At 40.0% G+C, this 19599-nt stretch overlaps 2 protein-coding genes across 2 annotated transcripts; both read left to right on the forward strand.

Moving 5' to 3' along the window:
* Positions 1 to 1272: 1272 nt before the first annotated feature.
* lrrn1 (leucine rich repeat neuronal 1) lies at positions 1273 to 8419 on the forward strand. The gene is made up of 2 exons (XM_047026586.1): positions 1273 to 1696; positions 5271 to 8419. Exon 2 carries the CDS (start codon positions 5516 to 5518, stop codon positions 7667 to 7669), a length of 2154 nt encoding a protein of 717 aa, XP_046882542.1. The 5' UTR covers positions 1273 to 1696; positions 5271 to 5515; the 3' UTR covers positions 7670 to 8419.
* A 6331-nt stretch (positions 8420 to 14750) lies between these two features.
* Positions 14751 to 17273, forward strand: setmar (SET domain and mariner transposase fusion gene). The gene is made up of 2 exons (XM_047025297.1): positions 14751 to 14913; positions 15268 to 17273. Exons 1-2 carry the CDS (start codon positions 14809 to 14811, stop codon positions 16075 to 16077), a joined length of 915 nt encoding a protein of 304 aa, XP_046881253.1. The 5' UTR covers positions 14751 to 14808; the 3' UTR covers positions 16078 to 17273.
* The last annotated feature ends 2326 nt before the right edge of the window (positions 17274 to 19599 follow it).

The raw sequence follows: 19599 nt of genomic DNA on the forward strand, positions 1-19599 counted from the left end.
GACAACCAGGTAGGCAGGCAATCTGTTTTCATCCCTGCCTGAACAAGGCGGGGCGGAGGCCCATTCTAGCAGAGAAGATAACAGATATTCTCTCCACCTGTTTCCTACCCATCCTGGTCTTGCTTCACCTTACTATTGGGGTGTGTTCAGTCATATACAGAACTTCTGCTACCTTTGTGAAAAAGTTAAATATTGACGTTGTGAAACTGATCATACTTACAGAACATTTTAGAAAGCATACACTATGAAGTGTGTTGGTTCTGCTTTCTGAAACAGATGCTGGTTTCTATCTCAAATAAATGTGTCCATCTTCGGGTAACAACTGATTCCTTTGATCTGTCATCTGTCTAACAAGGTCTCTTTATATTTACGTAAAAGGTTTCAGAAGGATGGTTATCAGTGCATTGAGACTGAGGTGCTTCAAAGACTTGAATCGCATATACTCATTGAGAGAGAGAGAGAGAGAGAGAGAGAGAGAGAGAGAGAGAGAGAGAGAGAGAGAGAGAGAGAGAGCACATGCCACTTTACATCTGGTCACATAGAAAATACAGGATTTTGAGTTCGTATTTTTCAGCTGTTTAGATGCTTTAGAAGTACCTTGCTTCGAAGGGCACTTACAGTAAAATGGAAGCAATTATTAAAGGAGGACCTCCATTTTACCTTTCGCATCTTATTTGTCTGTTGTGTGGTTGCCATGCACTTTTAGGCATGGCAATAGAGCTGTGTTGTGGAACCACAGCCTCTGTACAGGTATAAGTGGGTTCATATTTTGTTTGTTTAAACACAACCCTTGTAAAATGGATCATCATATTATGGGGACCTGTTTCTCTGAGTAAAGTATACCACTAATGACACCTCACAAATTTGGCATTATGTTTTAATGATTTATTTTACTAGAGTGATATAATGGGTGGGAAAATGTGGGAGAGTTGGTCGGTATTTTAGACAGGTTTAAAAATGTCTTCAATATAGGCATTTAATAACAATAGGGAAGAAGTGAATGGTCTGATACATGACTGCTTCAGATAATAAATGAAGCACAGGTCAAAATCTTAATAGCGTATGTAGGCCTACTGGACAACTTCAATTTGGAAAAACTTATCAACTGAAGAACAAAGTGAAAAATTGTCCTCTAGAACTACGTCGAGAATTGATGTGGGGGGGGGGGGACTTTGTCATAAGAACATTTTAGGTGCCCCCCTTAGCGTCTTTCTCCACGCCCCGCGTTGTCCCACTGCGCAGCCTTTGCGCCTGCCTTTGTTCGCACCACAACAAGCCTAGAACAGATGGTGCTCTGCTTGGGTGAAAATGACAGGCACCAGCTATCAACCAATAGCGTTTTCAGGAATCAGCTGACTAGTCTGGACAGCACCAGGTGTTATCATTTCTTTCCTGGAGAACGAGAAGTATCGGCGTAGGCTGCAGGTGCTGTGTGGATGTCTATGAATCGCACCATGCTCTTCACAAAGGCTACATGGGAGATCGCAGCATAGTGGATATAGGAACGACAAGTACATAAAAGACTGTTAGAATCGTATGGATTAAATGTATGATACTATCTTTCCTTTTACGCGACAAAAATTAATTCGTTTATTTTTGTGTGGTTATTCACTGATCATAGAGATGGGTTTTCATTCGAACCCTTTCTGGTGTTAAAAAGGAACTGCGTCTGCCATCATCCTTGCATGCCGACGAGGTGAGAACATACCTATACTTTATTTGAGTCATTTTCGAAATGTTGTTTAAGATACTGAATCAGTTCATTTTAATTTAGGCTCCTTAATTATTTGATTGATAACTGAAAACCGCTGGATGGATATCCAAATAACTCCTTGTAGTACCAACTATAGCCTAGAAATTTGGCTTTATCTCATGTTTTAAAGGGAAAATAGTGTACAATCTGATTTTTGAAGTCATAATTATAGGCCTTTTGATACTTTTAAGTTGTATGAGGTAGGTCTACAATTACCGAGTATTCTTCCAATTCCTGTCTCAAAACTGCATAGGCCTATTTCTGCAAAGACAAGGATGCCAAGTCGGACTTATACATGCATAATTGGTCAAATTAATTTAAATATGAAAACCCGTTGCCAAATATTGATTACGTTAATAGCGTTGATACGTGAATAAAACATTTCCATGCTTTTACTATTTTTACATGCACAGTAGCCTACGCGAAAGGCAATTAACAATGCGTCAAATATCAGTTCATGGTAACAAACTTTGATCCGTCTACTGCGGCACCACTGCCGAGGTAAAGCGTGGTGTGAGCATCCTTGCTAAAATGTGATTTGCATATCAATGTGAAAGCGTGTGGGCAGATGTCTCGATTCGCTCATAATACCCGACAGAAGTTGAGCAGGCGACGGATATTTGGGGCATTAGTCTACACAATAAGCTCGCCACAAGAACTTTAAAGACAACGGAGTTTGGGGGGGTTGAATGACAATTGTGATTAGCTGAAGGTCTTTCTTGTTGCAGCTGTTGCCTGTATAACAGCTGAGTAAGAGAGTTAATAGCTTACCATGCTCACTGCGGGTAGGTCTCGTTACTGGCTAACTGAAGTCAAGAGAGAAAAAAGTTTTCAATGCAGTGTGACAGTGCCTATTATTACTTCACTCTTTTTTCAGTTGTCAAATTGATAACGCTGTCTCTCAAAACGGAAAGATCAAACATTCATAAAAACACACATAACTCTGATCTGTGCGAACACATTGACAAAGGCCTGCTAATAGGGTGCGTGTGTCTCCACAAGGCAGAGTTGGGTGACAATGCTTTAGCGCACCGTTAAGCACCGTGAGGACTGAACCCCATAATGGGCTGGGGCTGGGCAGCGGGATGGAGAGGGAGGGGGGTGTTTACTAGAAAGAGTTGCACATGGGTCTTTTGTCTGGGTCATTGAATTGGACATATTGGCTGTTCATCTAAGGAGCTCCAACTCCCTCACTTCGATGCTGAATTCTGAAGAGGTGACCAATGAGCAGTCATCAGTCCTCTGGAGAAAACCACTCGTTGGTGTTTATGTTGCTGAAGATGAAGTGGTGAATTAATCTCACGCATGGTTGTTTGCCTTAAAGTTGTTTAAATTATAGATTATATTGGGACTATGCATCTGGAATCAACTGTGAGTTTTTGAGATTATATTAGCCCTCTTGAATTTTTTAATGAGAGGTACCTGTCGACCTTGTTTGTGAAGAGCGTTATGTGGCTTCTCTGTTTCATCAACTGGCAATTACTTGAAGATTAGACAAGCTCTTTTCTACCACAGATACAATTGCTTTGACTGTACAGGAAACCCTTCTATCCCTGTCTCTGCATGTATAGCCTGGACATAAGTCTACCTAATCATGTTTGTACTGTAGGAATAAAAATAGACAGTAAAAGCTCTCCACCAGGGGACACTCATGGTACACTGCTTTTATTAACCAACTGACATTCATTGTTTTGCTGACATACTTAAGGAACTCCTTTGCTTATCCCCAAGGACAAATTGTATTTTGTTTATTTGTATTTAATTCCGAAATTTGTGATTGGATTTCAACTCTGGAAAGATTATTGACGTTAATGCAGGATTTGAAAAGTAAACACGTAATGGAAAAAGGATTTTCATCCTTCGTGCATCTGAAAGACCTGATGTCGTTGTCAGCAAATCCTCAACAATCAGCATTCCAACAGTTGCTGCTAGTTTGTATCCCAGCAATATCATCACAATATAATCCTACAACTAGAGCTATAGTTTGATTGCTCCACTTTTATTTTGAGGTGCATGGTGAAATTCCAGTAAATCTGTCATTTTAATTTGGACCTTTGTAAAGTATTCTTCTGTAGATACGGTTAACAAACCTCAAGACTCCTCAACTTTGCTGAATGGGCTGGTTTCTTCTGTGTAATGTGGGTGGGGATGCCATTTTAAATCAGGTATTCTGTTGTATTTAGTAAATGCAGTTGAATCCAGTGATAAGTGCAGGATTAGTTCATAAACAATACGTTTAGTCTATGTCTACATTTAGGCTTGCTACAACATGAAAGTAAATATGAAATGGAAATGTATTTTATTAATTGGAATATTTGTCTTCTTTTCCTGTAAAAACATGTAAAGAGATTGCTCTTATTTAAAAGCACAGTGATTAGGACATACACACATTTTGAAACCATTATATTTCCTCAGGTATATCTCTACCTGAGCATCTTCGTACACTAAATCCTGACAGGCAAAATCAATTTGAACCAAACTAACTGCTTTTTTTCGGGAGACAATGCTGCATTACCCCTGATTCACCTCTGCTTCATCCTATCCCAGAAGAAATCCCTTGCAAAGGACGAGTTTGAACTTATGCTCTGTTGCCAGGCAGTTTGTAGTCAAATTACGTAGTCCGCTCACTCTTTTTAAAGCTTCTTAAGTACTATCGTCTTAAGCAAATGTTGTTCACAATGCATTTTGGTTGAGACACCCTTGCAATGCAGTACCCAGGTCTCTCTCTAAAAACTATAATATAGAAAATGTACTGAATTGTGATAATAAGATGTGTAGCTCAGACATTGTTCATGATTTTGCCGATGTTTACTGCATTGTAGGTAAAATACCATGTCCTTTACTTTGTGGAGAAAATGCTGCATTCATGAGGAGAAGCAAAAATGACTCCATCCAGTGTTTGTACTAATAGCATATGGGGTAGCAGATGCCCAAGTAACCCCTCATGAGAATCCTCTCCAATCTAGACAGTCAGACCAGGAAGGGGAATGGTGCAGTCAGGTCCTGTCCTTGAAACAATAAAAAAAAGGAACTTCATAAAGCCCTCTCCCTGATACACATGATACATAGTCGAATAGATGAAATTTCACTTGATTATTGACATTGTTATGAAATACATACAGCACCAAGGGAACATCAATGGCTCAATTTTTCATAAATCTGATTATTTAACATATAATAGATCTACTACACTACATATATGTTTTCATAACATTGCTGTTAAATTCAGAATGCAGTTAGTTTTTTCATGCTTGGGATACAGCATTCTAAAATATCTCAGTATATTTAACTATCTTCATGGCACTAATGATCTGGTCCTACTGTGCCTGTTGTGTAGATGAAAGCTCTTAATGAAAGTTGATTTTTCTATTGTATGTGCATTATAATGAGCAGATTTAGGACGCTGATGTCTCAGAATCTCTAAGGGGCATTCAGCTCATGATCCAGAGTTTTACAGTTTTATTAAGATTGTTCACATGCAGATTTGTATAATAATTACAGTGTGTTTCTTTTTCAGATTCCCTTTGTTATCTCGAGATCTACAGAGGCTGCAAGGATCACAGAACATTTAGACATTCTGAAACAATACATCCGTTATCAGAAGGATCTAGGCCATACTTATCTCAATCATTTAAGAGGAATAAAACCGCGAATCAACTAAATCACTGAATAGTGATAATATCACAACTTCCTTCAAATTCATCATTCCCTTGTTCTATCCCACCTTTTGTGGGTAGGGGCAGGTGACCAAAAGCAAACAGAATGGCTGGAGAGAGCTTCAAATACTGTCTTCTAGGCCAGTTGTTTGCTTTCCTGATCCTGGCAACCGTTGGACCGTCCTCTGTCCAGAGTAATGAGTGTCCCCAGCTCTGTGTGTGTGAGATCCGACCCTGGTTCACCCCTCAGTCCACCTACAGAGAGGCCACGACCGTGGACTGCAACGACCTTCGTCTCACACGCATCCCTGACAACCTCTCCAGTGACACACAGGTCCTCCTGCTGCAGAGTAACTACATTGCAAGGACCAGCGAGGAGTTGGAGCAGCTCTTCAACCTGACTGAGCTGGATCTCTCCCAGAACAACTTCAGCAGCATCCGTGACGTGGGCCTGAGCAACATGTCCCAGCTCACCACCTTGCACCTGGAGGAGAACCAGATCACTGAGATGCCTGACTACTGCTTGCAGGACCTCAGCAACCTGCAGGAGCTCTACATTAACCATAATCAGATCAACATAATTTTCCCCAATGCTTTTTCCGGGCTACACAACCTGCTTAGGCTCCACCTTAACTCCAACAAGCTGAAGGCCATTGACAGCCGTTGGTTTGAGTCCACACCCAACCTAGAGATTCTCATGATTGGGGAAAACCCTGTGATTGGTGTCCTGGACTTTAACTTCAAGCCTTTAGTCAACTTGAGGAGCTTAGTATTAGCTGGAATGGATTTAACAGATGTACCTGGGAATGCCTTTGTGGGACTTGATAATCTTGAAAGTCTATCTTTCTATGACAATAAGCTGGTCAGAATTCCTCAGAAAGCCCTTCAAAAACTGCCAAACCTGAAGTTCTTGGACTTGAACAAAAATCCTGTCATCAAAATCCAAGAGGGAGACTTCAAAAACATGTTGAGACTGAAAGAATTGGGTATTAATAACATGGTGGAGCTAGTGTCTATTGACCGTTATGCCCTTGACAATCTGCCTGAGCTCACCAAGCTGGAGGCTACCAACAACCCCAAGTTCTCCTATGTCCACCACTATGCCTTCCGTGATGTCCCAGCCTTGGAGAGCCTCATGCTGAACAACAATGCCCTAAATTCCCTATACCAGGCTACAGTGGACTCTCTGCCCAACTTGCGGGAGGTCAGTATCCACAGCAATCCCCTGCGCTGTGACTGTGTCATCAAATGGATGAGCTCCAACAAGACCAGCATCCGCTTCATGGAGCCCCTGAGCATGTTCTGTGCTATGCCAGCTGAGATCAGAGGTCGACATGTGAAGGAGGTTCTACAGCAGGACTCCTCTGACCAGTGTCTACCCATGATCTCCCATGACACCTTCCCCAACCACCTCAACCTGGACATCGGCATGACGGTGGACCTGGACTGCAGAGCCATGTCCCAACCAGAGCCTGAAATCTACTGGGTAACTCCAATGGGAAACAAAGTGATGATGGATACCCTGTCTGATAAGTACAGCCTCAGTAGGGAGGGGACGCTACGGATCTCTCACATCCAAGTAGAGGACTCTGGTACGTACACATGTGTGGCACAGAACAAAGAGGGCGCAGATACCAGGGTCATTGCCATTAGAGTGAATGGGACTCTCTTGGATAGTACCCAGCTTATGAAGATATATGTTAAACAAACAGAGTCCCACTCCATCCTGGTCTCCTGGAAGGTCAATTCCAATGTCATGACCTCTAATATCAAGTGGTCATCTGCCACAATGATTATAGACAATCCCCACATCACATACACAGCCAGGGTGCCAGTAGATGTTCATGAGTATAATGTCACATATTTACAACCTTCAACTGAGTATGAGGTCTGTCTCACAGTCTCTAACATTCACCAGCAAACTCAGAAGTCATGTGTTAATGTCACAACAAAGCATGCTACCTTTGCTGTGGAGATATCTGATCAAGGGACCAATACTGCTCTAGCAGCTGTAATGGGAACAATGTTTGCAATCATCAGCCTGGCCTCTATGACCATATACCTTGCCAAGAGGTGGAAAAGGAAAAACTACCATCACTCTCTGAAAAAGTACATGCAGAAAACCTCCTCCATCCCATTAAATGAGCTGTATCCTCCCCTCATCAACCTGTGGGAGGCGGACAGTGAGAAGGACAAAGATGGCTCCTCAGAGACCAAACCCAGCCAGGTTGACACCACACGGAGCTACTACATGTGGTGAGAGATGCTACCAATGATGAATGCAGAGGCTTTCTTTGAGAAGCACAAACATACACCTTGGGCTTCTTTGTGTGACAGTCAGATCAAGGGCATTTTCTGGCATTGGAGGCTAAGGACAGATTGATATTTCAGACTTCTTAGAAGTGTACTGCCTTTTTTTCTTGCCCCCTTTTCTGACACTCAGTATGGCAGCTTTGCTTAGCTCCCAGGACTTAGCGGTCACTGTGCTTTATTTTTTAGTAACCATTTGATAGCACAGCATGGATATTGTCATGGATTCACTGAAATCAGATCAATTTTGATTTGTATCAATGGCAGTATTCTTTATACATGCAATTTTCTTTAAAAAAAAATAACAGTTTCACTGTTAACTGTTGTGCACTGAAATATATAAACAAAATTGTCTAATGACTTGAATATAAGCTGACAGTAAGTTTAGACTTGATATATTGTCTATTGAATTAAGTTAGCAATTGTTCTGTAATGTTGTATCAACTATGATTTAAACTAAACCTACTTTCTGATCATAACAAACAGTTGATTTAGAACTTAGTTTGCAGATTGAAAACTGTAAACCAGCAATAGAAATATGAATGTTTATTAAGTAGTTAGTAGACTTAAGGCTTTTTCAATTATCTACTAATTCTTTTTTAGTTTGCTAGGATCTATCACTGGTTTTGTTGTGATTTACACACATATTGGTATATTGAACCAAGCTCAAATAAACTACATTTCTTCTCCTATTTTTTACACTATGATCCTCAGAAGTCGTGTTATTATTTGCACATTTGCACAATACACTTTTGGACACTAACAGTACATGTAAAGACTAAATATGAATGAAATAAGGACTGTACTTTAATAACCCTGAAGAAAACATACAAACTCTCAAAACAGTCATCAAACTGTTTCAGACAACTTTAAACCCTACTTAAATGTGTATAAAGATGATTTGGGTTTTATTTTGACAACTGTGCAAGAAATAGTATGATTTACATGAAGCCATTATTGTATGCATACAGCAAAGTAGAAATAAGATCAGTACACAACATTCTGAAAAAGGAATTAGATTACAACAAAGTTCTCAGTTCCTCTTTTGGGTAAATACAATGTACCCATGTTAATAAAAGCATGCATGCCAATGCCCCCCTTTCTCCAGGCCTTGTTATGATATGGGTGTAGGGAGCAGATGAGAAGGAGATGGTGTGTAGATCAAAGAAGGGAGTGATTATGGATAATGGACCCCATTATCCAGCACAGATTGCTGTATTATCTGACTGTCGGCAGCTCTGCTGTAATGAGCCAGATGCTGTTCTATATTCTCCCCACTTCTTCTGTGAGACTTAGTTGTAGTTGGATTGATCTTTGTAATATGTTTTCCCATGAGCTTTTTCCATCAATATGATAAAGGAATGGAAAGAAGGAACTTCGGTTTAAATCTAGATTTCTTTTCATGTGACATCATTTCCAAAAAGAATCATGGATCTTCAATAAAAAGCTGTTTCACTGGTTGCTGATTGCTTTAACTGTGTTTGATGTTGACTGTCTGGCAAAATGCGACTATATCAGTAGGTTCCCCTGACAACGTATTCAATTCATGTACGATCATTGTCTTTCCCCTCTGGTTCAGTGAAGCTCATCTACTTCAAAATAAAGACAACAATGGAGTCATTCATTCTGCTGTCAGATAGCTGTCATTGTACTTGTTTGCTGTGGAAGGTAGCAGACAGTTACCTGGAAGCAATGTTTTGTATTGTTGTACCACTCACCACTGGGAGCAAGCTGAAAAAATAGCACTGTTGTAGCTGACTGCAGCAACAAACCACAGTATCAATGTTAAACCTTCCTACATTATGCATCTGGACCGCGAGTGGATCTTCCCTACATGGCTGTGCCCTGCATTGTGAGATGTCATGGGAGGATCTTAGAAAATGGAATTGAATGTCACCAATCCTTTTGGGAGACGTGTCCTGTGTGTTGAAGTTATGGGCATACAGGGTAAGATAGGACCAAGTTTACAAAACATTGTATGCTGATATTGCACATCCCCATCACACCATCCTTCATGGCAGATCATTCACTTTATTGTATCTGTTGCTGCTTTGGGGACAGGACGGAACTTTTAATTTTGTTGGATGCTTATCAAAAGAGGCTTTTTTTAATGTGTTTGGGAAACAGCGCCATGTCCCAACCACTGTTTCCATGACAACTCTGCGTTGCTCCCACCTGCAGAAACTGGCAGCGGTCTGAAAAAGCCCCTGGGCGCAGAGCCTGAAATACCACTGACAAGGTCATCTCCCCATAGGCACAGAACCACAAAAACACCTTGTACCTTTTCAAAGGTGTGGAGAGATGACGGGGAAGACGGTATTCTGCCTTTGCAGTGAAGCCTCTATAAAACCATAGAAACTTGTCAATGTAGACTTCCTGTGTAAATTTTTTATTGTGATTCAACATTTCATTGAACAGTAGTACTGTCTTCTAATATAAATACTGATAAATATTTTAAGGTTATAGTTGAGGTTTTGATTGTGTTAAGGGCTATGGTCAAGGTTAGAGTGATTCTTTTTTGTTAGGGTAGGCATAAAGGCTAGGGTCTGGCATACAAAAGAGGAGTTTGGGCAAACGTTAGTGGAGGAAAAAACACTTACCATGGGGGGTATAAAGTGTGGATAAGCAGGCATTCATCCAGGATGCGTGGATAACAAATCATATGACAGAATCCCAGTACATTGCAAATGCGACTTACTGTACAATAATTACATTTAATCTTGTGCTATTATAGCATGGAAGATTATTAATTAAAACAAGATAAAGAAATCATTGCATCAACTTGCAAATGTCTGTTGGCAGTGGTGTATGTGAATGTATCTGGATGTTTGTCATATTCACTTTCCATCCCAAAGGCAGGTTCCATTATCCTTGCCTTGTGCCTGACGGCTGTGTCTCTGCAGCAGGCTGTCCTCTCTCTCCTGCTCTGTGTGTGGGGCTTCCAGGAGCCCAGAACCAGGGTGACCTTCTGTCTCCACCTCCTCCCATAGGAGAAACCTCAGCCCACTTCCAACAGGTCTACGGCACACAGCACTAGCTAAAAGAAATTAATACAAAATGTCATCTTTCTGCTCAGCGTGAATGGGGAAGCCTTGTGCCAGTACCTGACTCTGTCCATTAGGTTGGATCACCTAAGACTGAGAGTCTCTTCTTTTAAAGGGAGAGATTAACTTAAAATTTGACTAAATATTCTTCAATAGAATAAGTGAGTCAGGAGCTGGAAGAGAGGAAGAGAGGAAATCACCCATGACTTACTGTATAAATGTTCTTCCAGCCTCTGCAAAATATTATGGAGATTCAACAATATGTGACTAACTTTATTGTTTTCATGAAACATATATTAATCTCATACATTAAAAAAGTTGTCATGATAATAATTTCATAGATTTTCCACACTCACCATCATTTCCCATCATACTTAGACGATGGAATCTTGAAAGACAGCTCAATTTCTCATTCACATCCACTGTGGAGATATAGCCCTTATTTTTTCTCTATTTGCCATACAAAGTTAAATATATACCATAATATCAACCAATAAATATAGGCTGGCACTTAATGAATCTTACTCAAGTTCCATTTGAGGTGAAAGTGACAGGCCCTGTGTAATGAAAAACATTTAAGTCTTCAAACAGTGTCACGTTTACCAGTAAAACTGGTGACATCACTCAATATACGTCGGTGTAAGCACATTTTACGAAAAAAAAAATTGGGGTAGTCTCCTCCTTAACACAGTGTTTGTACATTGTTTTTGCGATGCACAAGTGTACATGTGTAAGTAAGATAACACTGAGTGAGAACATTGTCTGCAATATTTCTCATCTGTGATTGGTTTAAATTGACTTCTCACAGACAGGCCATTTCATGCCTGTGTGGTTTCTGATTTCAGTTGACAAGCCCTGAGAAATATGGAGCCATTGTGATTGTAGATATGGGCATGACTCATCATCATTCCCTTGTTTTGGTCTGCATAGTAGCTGTTATAAAGCATTTATAACCATAAATGCTTTATGATATGTTCCTTCGTCAGCAAGTTTAACTTAAACTGCTACAAATGACCGAATCTTTAGATTAAAATATATTTATATCTGGGAAAACCATCTTTTACTTCCTAAAAAAAGACCTGAAAACATTTTATTGTCATTATGCTCCTGAATGATATGATGATTTTACTGTGCTTATGATATTATTTTATCTCAACTTTGACTCTCCCACAAAGCAAGTCTACTGTAAATCTCACATTGAATATATTTAACATTGTCAATAGACTTTTGCACATCAAACCCCTAAAAATGAGGCAAAAGCATATTTGGTCTCAAAATAACTCAACAAATGTTGCTTTGTTCAGGAAATTGCCCCATCAAAAACAGAGGTTTTGACTTATACCAGGTTAAGTGGAAGTAGACAAAAAGAATCAATTGGATCAACAGAGCGGAGCCTCTTAAGGGAGTTTAGAGTGATGCCTGGCATGGCTGCATGCAACTTATTGATTGAATGAGGCCAATAAGAGTGAGGGAGTGATTCCTATTTAGTTTGGCACAAAAGGGTACAGTACGTCTGTTGTACTGCACTCTGAAAATATAAAAAACAAGAAATAATTCTGACATTTTAAACTACAATCCATTTCCATACCTCTTACTTCCTGGTGATAATATTAGCTCATAACCATTATATTTCCCTCAACAGATGTGTTGAAGACAATGCAGTTCATATTGGATATCGGCTCTGCTTGATCTGCTGTATCCATACATCGGTCAGTGCTAACTAGCACACTAACTCTACACACTAAGACTGCTGAGCTATTAGATGGCAAGTCCCTGTAGCTTTAGGCTGTGGTCACAGCAGTGTCATCAGAGTCTCCCAGACGTGCTCAGACCTGCAGGCCAAAGCAAAATTACCATGACTCTTTGGCCAAGATGACAAGGCATTTCTTTTTAGTGTTCTCTCCCCCACTATGGGATTTAAGTGTATGGCCAATCTGATAAATATAATCATTAGCTTCACACCCAATGTGAGAAAAAGTGAGGTTTATGCTCTCAGTCTTACATGGTGAGTTAAAAGCATTGCTTCCCTAGGGGGTCGGATGAACTAACCTGATTCCTTTTAATTGCTTCGTAAAATCTTGTCATGTGAGTAAATCATGCTGCCACTGCAGTTGCCTAGCAGCAGAGGAAGTCACCCTGCCAGTCTCATGGGAAGCCTGCTTTAGGGCGTACAAACAAGCTGAAGTCATTCAAGCATGGCTCTCACTTCAGCAGAGAGGGTGGGATAAGTTTGTGAACGTTGTATTTCTGTAGCTCTTGACAGTCTTGTGACAAGTTTTTTTTCTAAAACATGTCTTTGTCTTGCTTTTGTGACAACTTCTTGTATTTTTGTCCTGGCAACCATGTCACACTTGTTTCACATGCTCTTTGAAAAGCCCTTGGACTTAATACAGGACAAGTCACAGCATTTAAGCCCACCCACGCAAAAAGAAAAAAGAGACTAAGAGAATCATTTTTGTTCTCCAAAGTCAAACAAGACAGTCGCTGTATCCTCACAAGTAGAGTCCGTTAGCAGAGGAGCGGAAGAAATGCTGGAGTGTTGTTCATAACGTTTCCTTTGAGCATTTTCAATTGCACTTTCCTTGCCTTTGATTCATTGGCTCTTCAACTGATTAACACCATGCTCAAAGTTCAGTTATTTTGTGTTACTGTATGTTCTCATTAAATCCCAAATCTTTGACAAGAACACACATTAAGAACACACATGTTTGTCCTTTGTCTCATCAGGAAAGAAGAGGTTGGTGGGAAGATGAACTTCATCCTATTGTCAAACATTAAAAGAGGAACACAGATTGTCAAATCATATCAGCCAAGGGATGGTTTACTCAAAGTGCAGCCACTTGAGATTGTACTTGTTTTCTTGTTTTCCACATTAAATCTATTTTTACTAAAGTATGAGTCTCCAAATTTAAAGAGGCCGCATTTTTCTTGTAGATTCACATTTAGCGGAATGCCAAACAACATAACTTTATTTGACAAGGTCGGAAGACGATAATGGAGGATTGGACACGTTTTTTTTCTAAAATACCAGCTGACAATGTGACCTTCTCCCATCTGCTTCACTTAGCCCCTAGGGAATCAACCTTTGGACATCAATTATACATCACAACAACATGGAAATAACATTTAGGCAAAGTTGAGCCCAAGAAGGCTATTTAAAAAGAACTTGCCAGAGAGTAAATTAAATTATTTTTACTACTATATAGATTACAGTGTTGCAAAAAAAAGAAAAGTCTTGTACATTTTTTAAACAAGTAAACTCAACCTTCAGTTACGAAACGTGATTAGAAAAGTGTATTTTCTTAAATGATTTTCAACTTCTACTTGAAGGAACTTCACCAAATCTTCTACATTCCAAACATCATCCTCATTCCTTTCATAATTGATTGCTGAAGTGAATTCCTCAGGGATGATTTTCAGAAAGATTGGACATAGATTGACATAGATTGAATAGACTGCCATGAGTGTTTAAAACTACTCCAAATTAATCTAGACTGGATTTCACAAAATATCATATGGTTGTGTACATTTGCATGTCATTTTACGTTTTTCCCTGGCAAAACTGTGTGCTTTTGGATTTATTATGACAAAAAGGAAACTCTGTTGTGTCAGGTTATGCTGTGGAGACCAATACATCACTACTAGCATGTTGTATTTGTACAGACAGACAGACACACACACACATACATACACACTCTTTAAATTGCATTCATGGCTTTGATCCAGAAGGTCAAGGATTAGAGAACTCCAACATTAGTATCATACCGCCACCTACTGCAAAAACTGTATAAATTCGCTTGGAATGAAATGTATATTTTCCACCAAATAAATCTCTCAAGATTTTCAGAATGTGAATCTTCGTTTTTTTCTGGTTTATGATGAAGGCCTAATTGCTGCCTAGTGAATTTCTGCTAATGTGACAATAATTCATGTCCACGTTTTTTAACATGTGATACTTTTATTGTGAAGGATTGCCAATCAGGAAGTACTTCGTGTTTAGTATTTTAAACGAGAGCAATGAGGCTAATATGCTTTGTTGTTTGATATGAGTTTACAGGGACTCAATTATTGGGATATCTGCCAAGGTCTTGAAAATATTCCAGTTATCACAGAAGAAAACGTTACCAAAGGGGAATATCCGACATTTCAGGTAAAATAGTGTCCTAAATTTCTGGAACACCAGCTGGTTGTCGTGACAAAAAATTTTTTTACTCCGTTCTTAATAGCTGTTGGTCCTAACAGCAATGTTCTTTGTGTGACGTTTTGTTTTAGCAATAGAACCAACCCTAATGTCTTAAATTAAACGGGTGGGATATAAAGAGCCAAAGTTGGGTGCATGTCTGAACTGCTAACTGCCACCTGATGGCAGCACATGATCACGAGGCTGCAAACTATAAGAAGAGGGAAACATTCCAAGATGCTTTACTGCATTTTTATTGTGTCATGCTGATTTGATGCTGTTAAAATGTTAATCTTATTTCTGAATGTTTGTCCTTTGTTTCAGTATTCTCCAGAGAATATTAAAGGGCCAGGATGTATCATAGAGCCGAGTGAGTGTCTTCTTCCTGGATGCTCCTGCCAATCTCACTCCTGCCTGATAGACAGCTGCTCTTGCCTTCAGAGATATGGGCCAACATATGACAGCCATGGTCGACTGTCCCACCATGAGAGCCCAGACACTGGTTACTGCACACCTGTGTTTGAATGCAATGCTCTGTGTGGCTGTGGTGAGGCCTGCCATAATCGGGTGGTTCAAAGAGGCCTGGGGATTAGACTGGGGGTCTTCCTCACAGAGGACAGGGGCTGGGGGTTGAAAGCCCTGGAAACGATTCCATGTGGGACCTTTGTATGTGAATACGCAGGAGAGGTGATAGACTATGTTGAGGCCAGACACAGACAGCTAGCTCAAAGCCCTGGGGACAACAATTACATTATTACTGTGAGGGAGTATGCAGGACAAGGAACTGTCAGTGAGACGTTTGTGGACCCAGCCATGGTGGGAAATGTAGGCCGTTTTCTAAACCACTCCTGCCAGCCTAACCTGGTCATGGTGCCTGTCCGAGTGCACTCCCCGGTGCCCAGTCTAGCCCTATTTGCTGGAAGGGACATTACCATTCATGAGGAACTGACATTTGACTACTCAGGATGCTTTGGCAACAAGACAGCTGTGGAGAAAATGCTGGTGCAGACTGCCCCTGGCACAGAGGCCAGCTGCACAACCACGCTCCAGAGGAAACCATGCCGCTGTGGTGCTTTTCACTGTGCCAGATTCCTGCCGTTGGACATTTCTGTATTCAACAATCAGGAGGCTTAATTCTTAAACTTCCTTGTGTGTGGGTGTTTGTAACTGAATGATCAGTATTTGTTGGAAAATCAATGTACTAGGACTATGAACATGCACAAGACAATCATTTTGTTCTTGCATGGAATTGTGTTTCCCATGTATGTAGTTCTTACTTTCAGAAACATCCTGTTATTATCATAGAACAATATGACGCATCTACAAGTCTAGTCATCCCTGCTCCAGTCACAGACAACCCATCTGGCTTACTGATGAACTAAACACATGCTCCATCTGTGTAGAAGACACTACAGTAGCTGAAAGTGTATGTCTTTGGTGTCTGTCAATTACATTTATTAGAGAGAAAGCTTTTTATGTAGGGCATGTCCCTTCAGACATAGCTATCAACACACTTCAATCTACAAGTGTCTTCTGACTCTGGCCTATATAAGACCTCTGCCCCAGTTTTCGTAGAGTACCAGGACCTGGATGGAGGATATCTTTTAACAAACAGACACTACCTTTGTGTACAAGAACATTCAGTTTCATAATGTTTATTCTGTACCTTGTTGTTCAAAACTCACATTTACACAGGCTTTACAGCTAGTTTGTGTCTTATCAGTCAACTCTACAATTGTATTCTGCATTTCTCTAACATTGTGTCTCATCAAAGGTATCTTAAGATCTTCATGGGACTCAAATCTCTAGAGGTGAGAGCAATTAAAGAGGGCCGGAGGGTATTTTCAAATAGAAACGGGTCTTGTTCCCCTGTTACAGGAGGGGCGAAGGTGGCCCACTTAGTGTGACCATTCTTAAATCAGGACCCTCTCCTTTCTAACTGCTCCATTTCCAGTCTAGACCTGTTTTCATCTGTGCTGTTATATTAATATCCACATCTGGGCTAATTAGAAGGGAGTGTTCTGTCCAGAAATGAGACGAGAGCTCCAGTCACGTTCTGCCTCAAGTTGATTTGTTCTTTCTGTGAGAGCAATAAACTATAAAGGACAGCATCAACCTACATTTACTTTACTCTAGTTTTTTCATTATATTGGCGATAATTGATTTGAACATAATTTCTAAGTGCAATCTGCAACAACCTAACTTGTATGAACAATGACAGTACACCCTAACATAAATCAGTTTTAGCAAAGGATCAATTACGTTGATGTTACATTATCCTTGGATTGTCTTTACCGTTTATATAATTTGATAATGAACTAGTAAAAAATGCTCACCAAATTGTTCTTTGAAGTTTCTTTTAACTGCTGGTAAGGTTGATAGTTCCCCTCAGAAAATGCAACTGTGAGTTGTGAACTAGCAGCTATTTGCCTGAAACTACAGGAAGTGGCCTCAAATCTCTATGGCAACAGAATGTGTGTACGGTCGGTAATTGAAGAGACGTTGTTCTTAGGTGGAGGAGCCATGTTCTGCTGTTCAGGACTGGAGATGGATTGAATGCTTCATTCCCGGGACAGTCACCAAGCAACTAGCCGTTAATCACATGAGGTGAATTTCCCCCTGTGATCATCACAATAGTCACAGTGAGACAGGGAAAGGATGAACCAGTCACAAGTATAAATACTGTCATTGTATTGCCAGATACTGGACAATTTGCATTTGCTCAGCTTCTTGGCCAAACCCTGTGAAGATGAGAGACAGCTCTGCTGTAATACACTACTGTTTAGTATTTGTTATTCAGCTCCCACAGAAGATAATTTTGTTTGGCAGAAGTGATTTGATTTAAATTCTGAGGTTGATGGCCATTAAAACACAAGCTCACCGTGACACCATGTTAACGTTCAGTTAACCAGGTTACTTTAGCTACTTTACATCCCAATTCATACAGGGCTGTAAACACTGTACACTCTTAACACTATAAATTACATGATGGCAACACAGAGGAAAGGAAATAAGCAGTCTATTTTAGGGTGTGACCAGTAAATAAATTAGGTTTGGCTGCATGTCATCTGAAGTAGAGAACCTCTCTAATGAGGAAGCAGATGTCATTGCTACCAAAGAAGTATCCAAAAACAAGCACATATCTCATCAACTGGACTCATCAATCCATCAAAATCTAATTTGAAAAAAAGTAATCGTTTTAAACTTGGTTGTGTTGCAGACTGCTATATTTGTTTACATACTGGATCCATATGGATTGACTCATAAGTAGTCTAAACCTTCACTATAGAATTAGTGCTTTTCAAATTTTAGTGGCATGTGGCCTAGTTGACCGATCTCATGGAAGCTTGTTCCAACCTGTACAAGACACAATACATGAGGTTGTATGTATGTAATAATAAACTGCCTAAATAACTGGACAACGTTGTGCATTATACTAAGCTGCATGAATGAACAAATGACTGAATAAATGCAATTTCAAAACATCAAGTGATGCTGCCCAAAATGATTAATTCATGACCACTGAATGCTCTCCAGCTCGGGGAGTTCTCTGAGCTCTGGTGTGCAGACATGTACACAACTTGTGGGCCATCACGTGATCGCACATCATCATGTCTGTCATGACACTGAATCAAGGGGAGGGATTGGGAGACAGGATGAGGAGAAGTACTGTTGTCCTATTTAATAAAATGAATGTTTACTTTTATGTAGATTTGAAATGGTCTAGGGATGTACAGTACCTTGGAGTACAGAAGAACATAATTCAAGATCCCATACTCAATGAGAATACATTTTCACACGCTAACAGCAGCAGTAGAATTAGTACCACAAACCACCAGGCCTAATTAGAATATCTTGGTAGCTTGTTTAATAGGCACATCTCCATTGAGGATACTAAGGCCATTAAACCAGAGTAATTGTCTTTTATTTTAGGGAGGTAGAACTCTACCCTGTAGGGCACAGCACCAGTACATGTCCTCTTGTTTCTCTCCAGATCTCTCCTGGTCACTAAGCTCTGATGACAAACAGGGCAGGTCATCAATATGGACATGACACAGCTGCTCCTCTGCATACAGTTGGGAGACTGGAATAATTTATAGAGATGATTAAATGCAAAAGAGAGCCAGAACAAGATTGTTGATTTACACAGCATGCACTGACAGTTTTATGATGAAGCAGTGGTTCAAAAGGGCAGCAAAGAAAAATACATCAGCCTAATCCAAAAGTCAATTTTTTAAAATGTATTTTTGGAAATGAATGAACAGGATCCATTTGCAGGCACCAAATATTGTTTTTATTAGACGTACAGAGCCTAAGACATACTTATTAGACGTACAGAATCTACACCCACTAATTCACCTTTACATTGTTAACGCTAATTATGTTTTTTTATTCAATTAATTACATATAATTATATATATTTTTCATTCAATTAATTATATATATTTTATTCAATTAGTTACATATAATGTACTCATGTAAAATGGGGTGTTGTGTGTAGCCAAGTGAGACCACAGGTTTCGAAAAGGATGGAGAGGCGACTTTCTTAAAGCATTGCATTTACTCTAGGACACGGTGGAAGTGGCAGTGTATGTCCAGTCCCTCTACTATCAACACAAGAGCATGCTCCTACGCCTGCTGTGGTTTCCTGTCCCA

The sequence above is a fragment of the Hypomesus transpacificus genome, chromosome 9, assembly GCF_021917145.1.
Source record: "Hypomesus transpacificus isolate Combined female chromosome 9, fHypTra1, whole genome shotgun sequence".
Lineage (NCBI taxonomy): Eukaryota > Metazoa > Chordata > Actinopteri > Osmeriformes > Osmeridae > Hypomesus > Hypomesus transpacificus.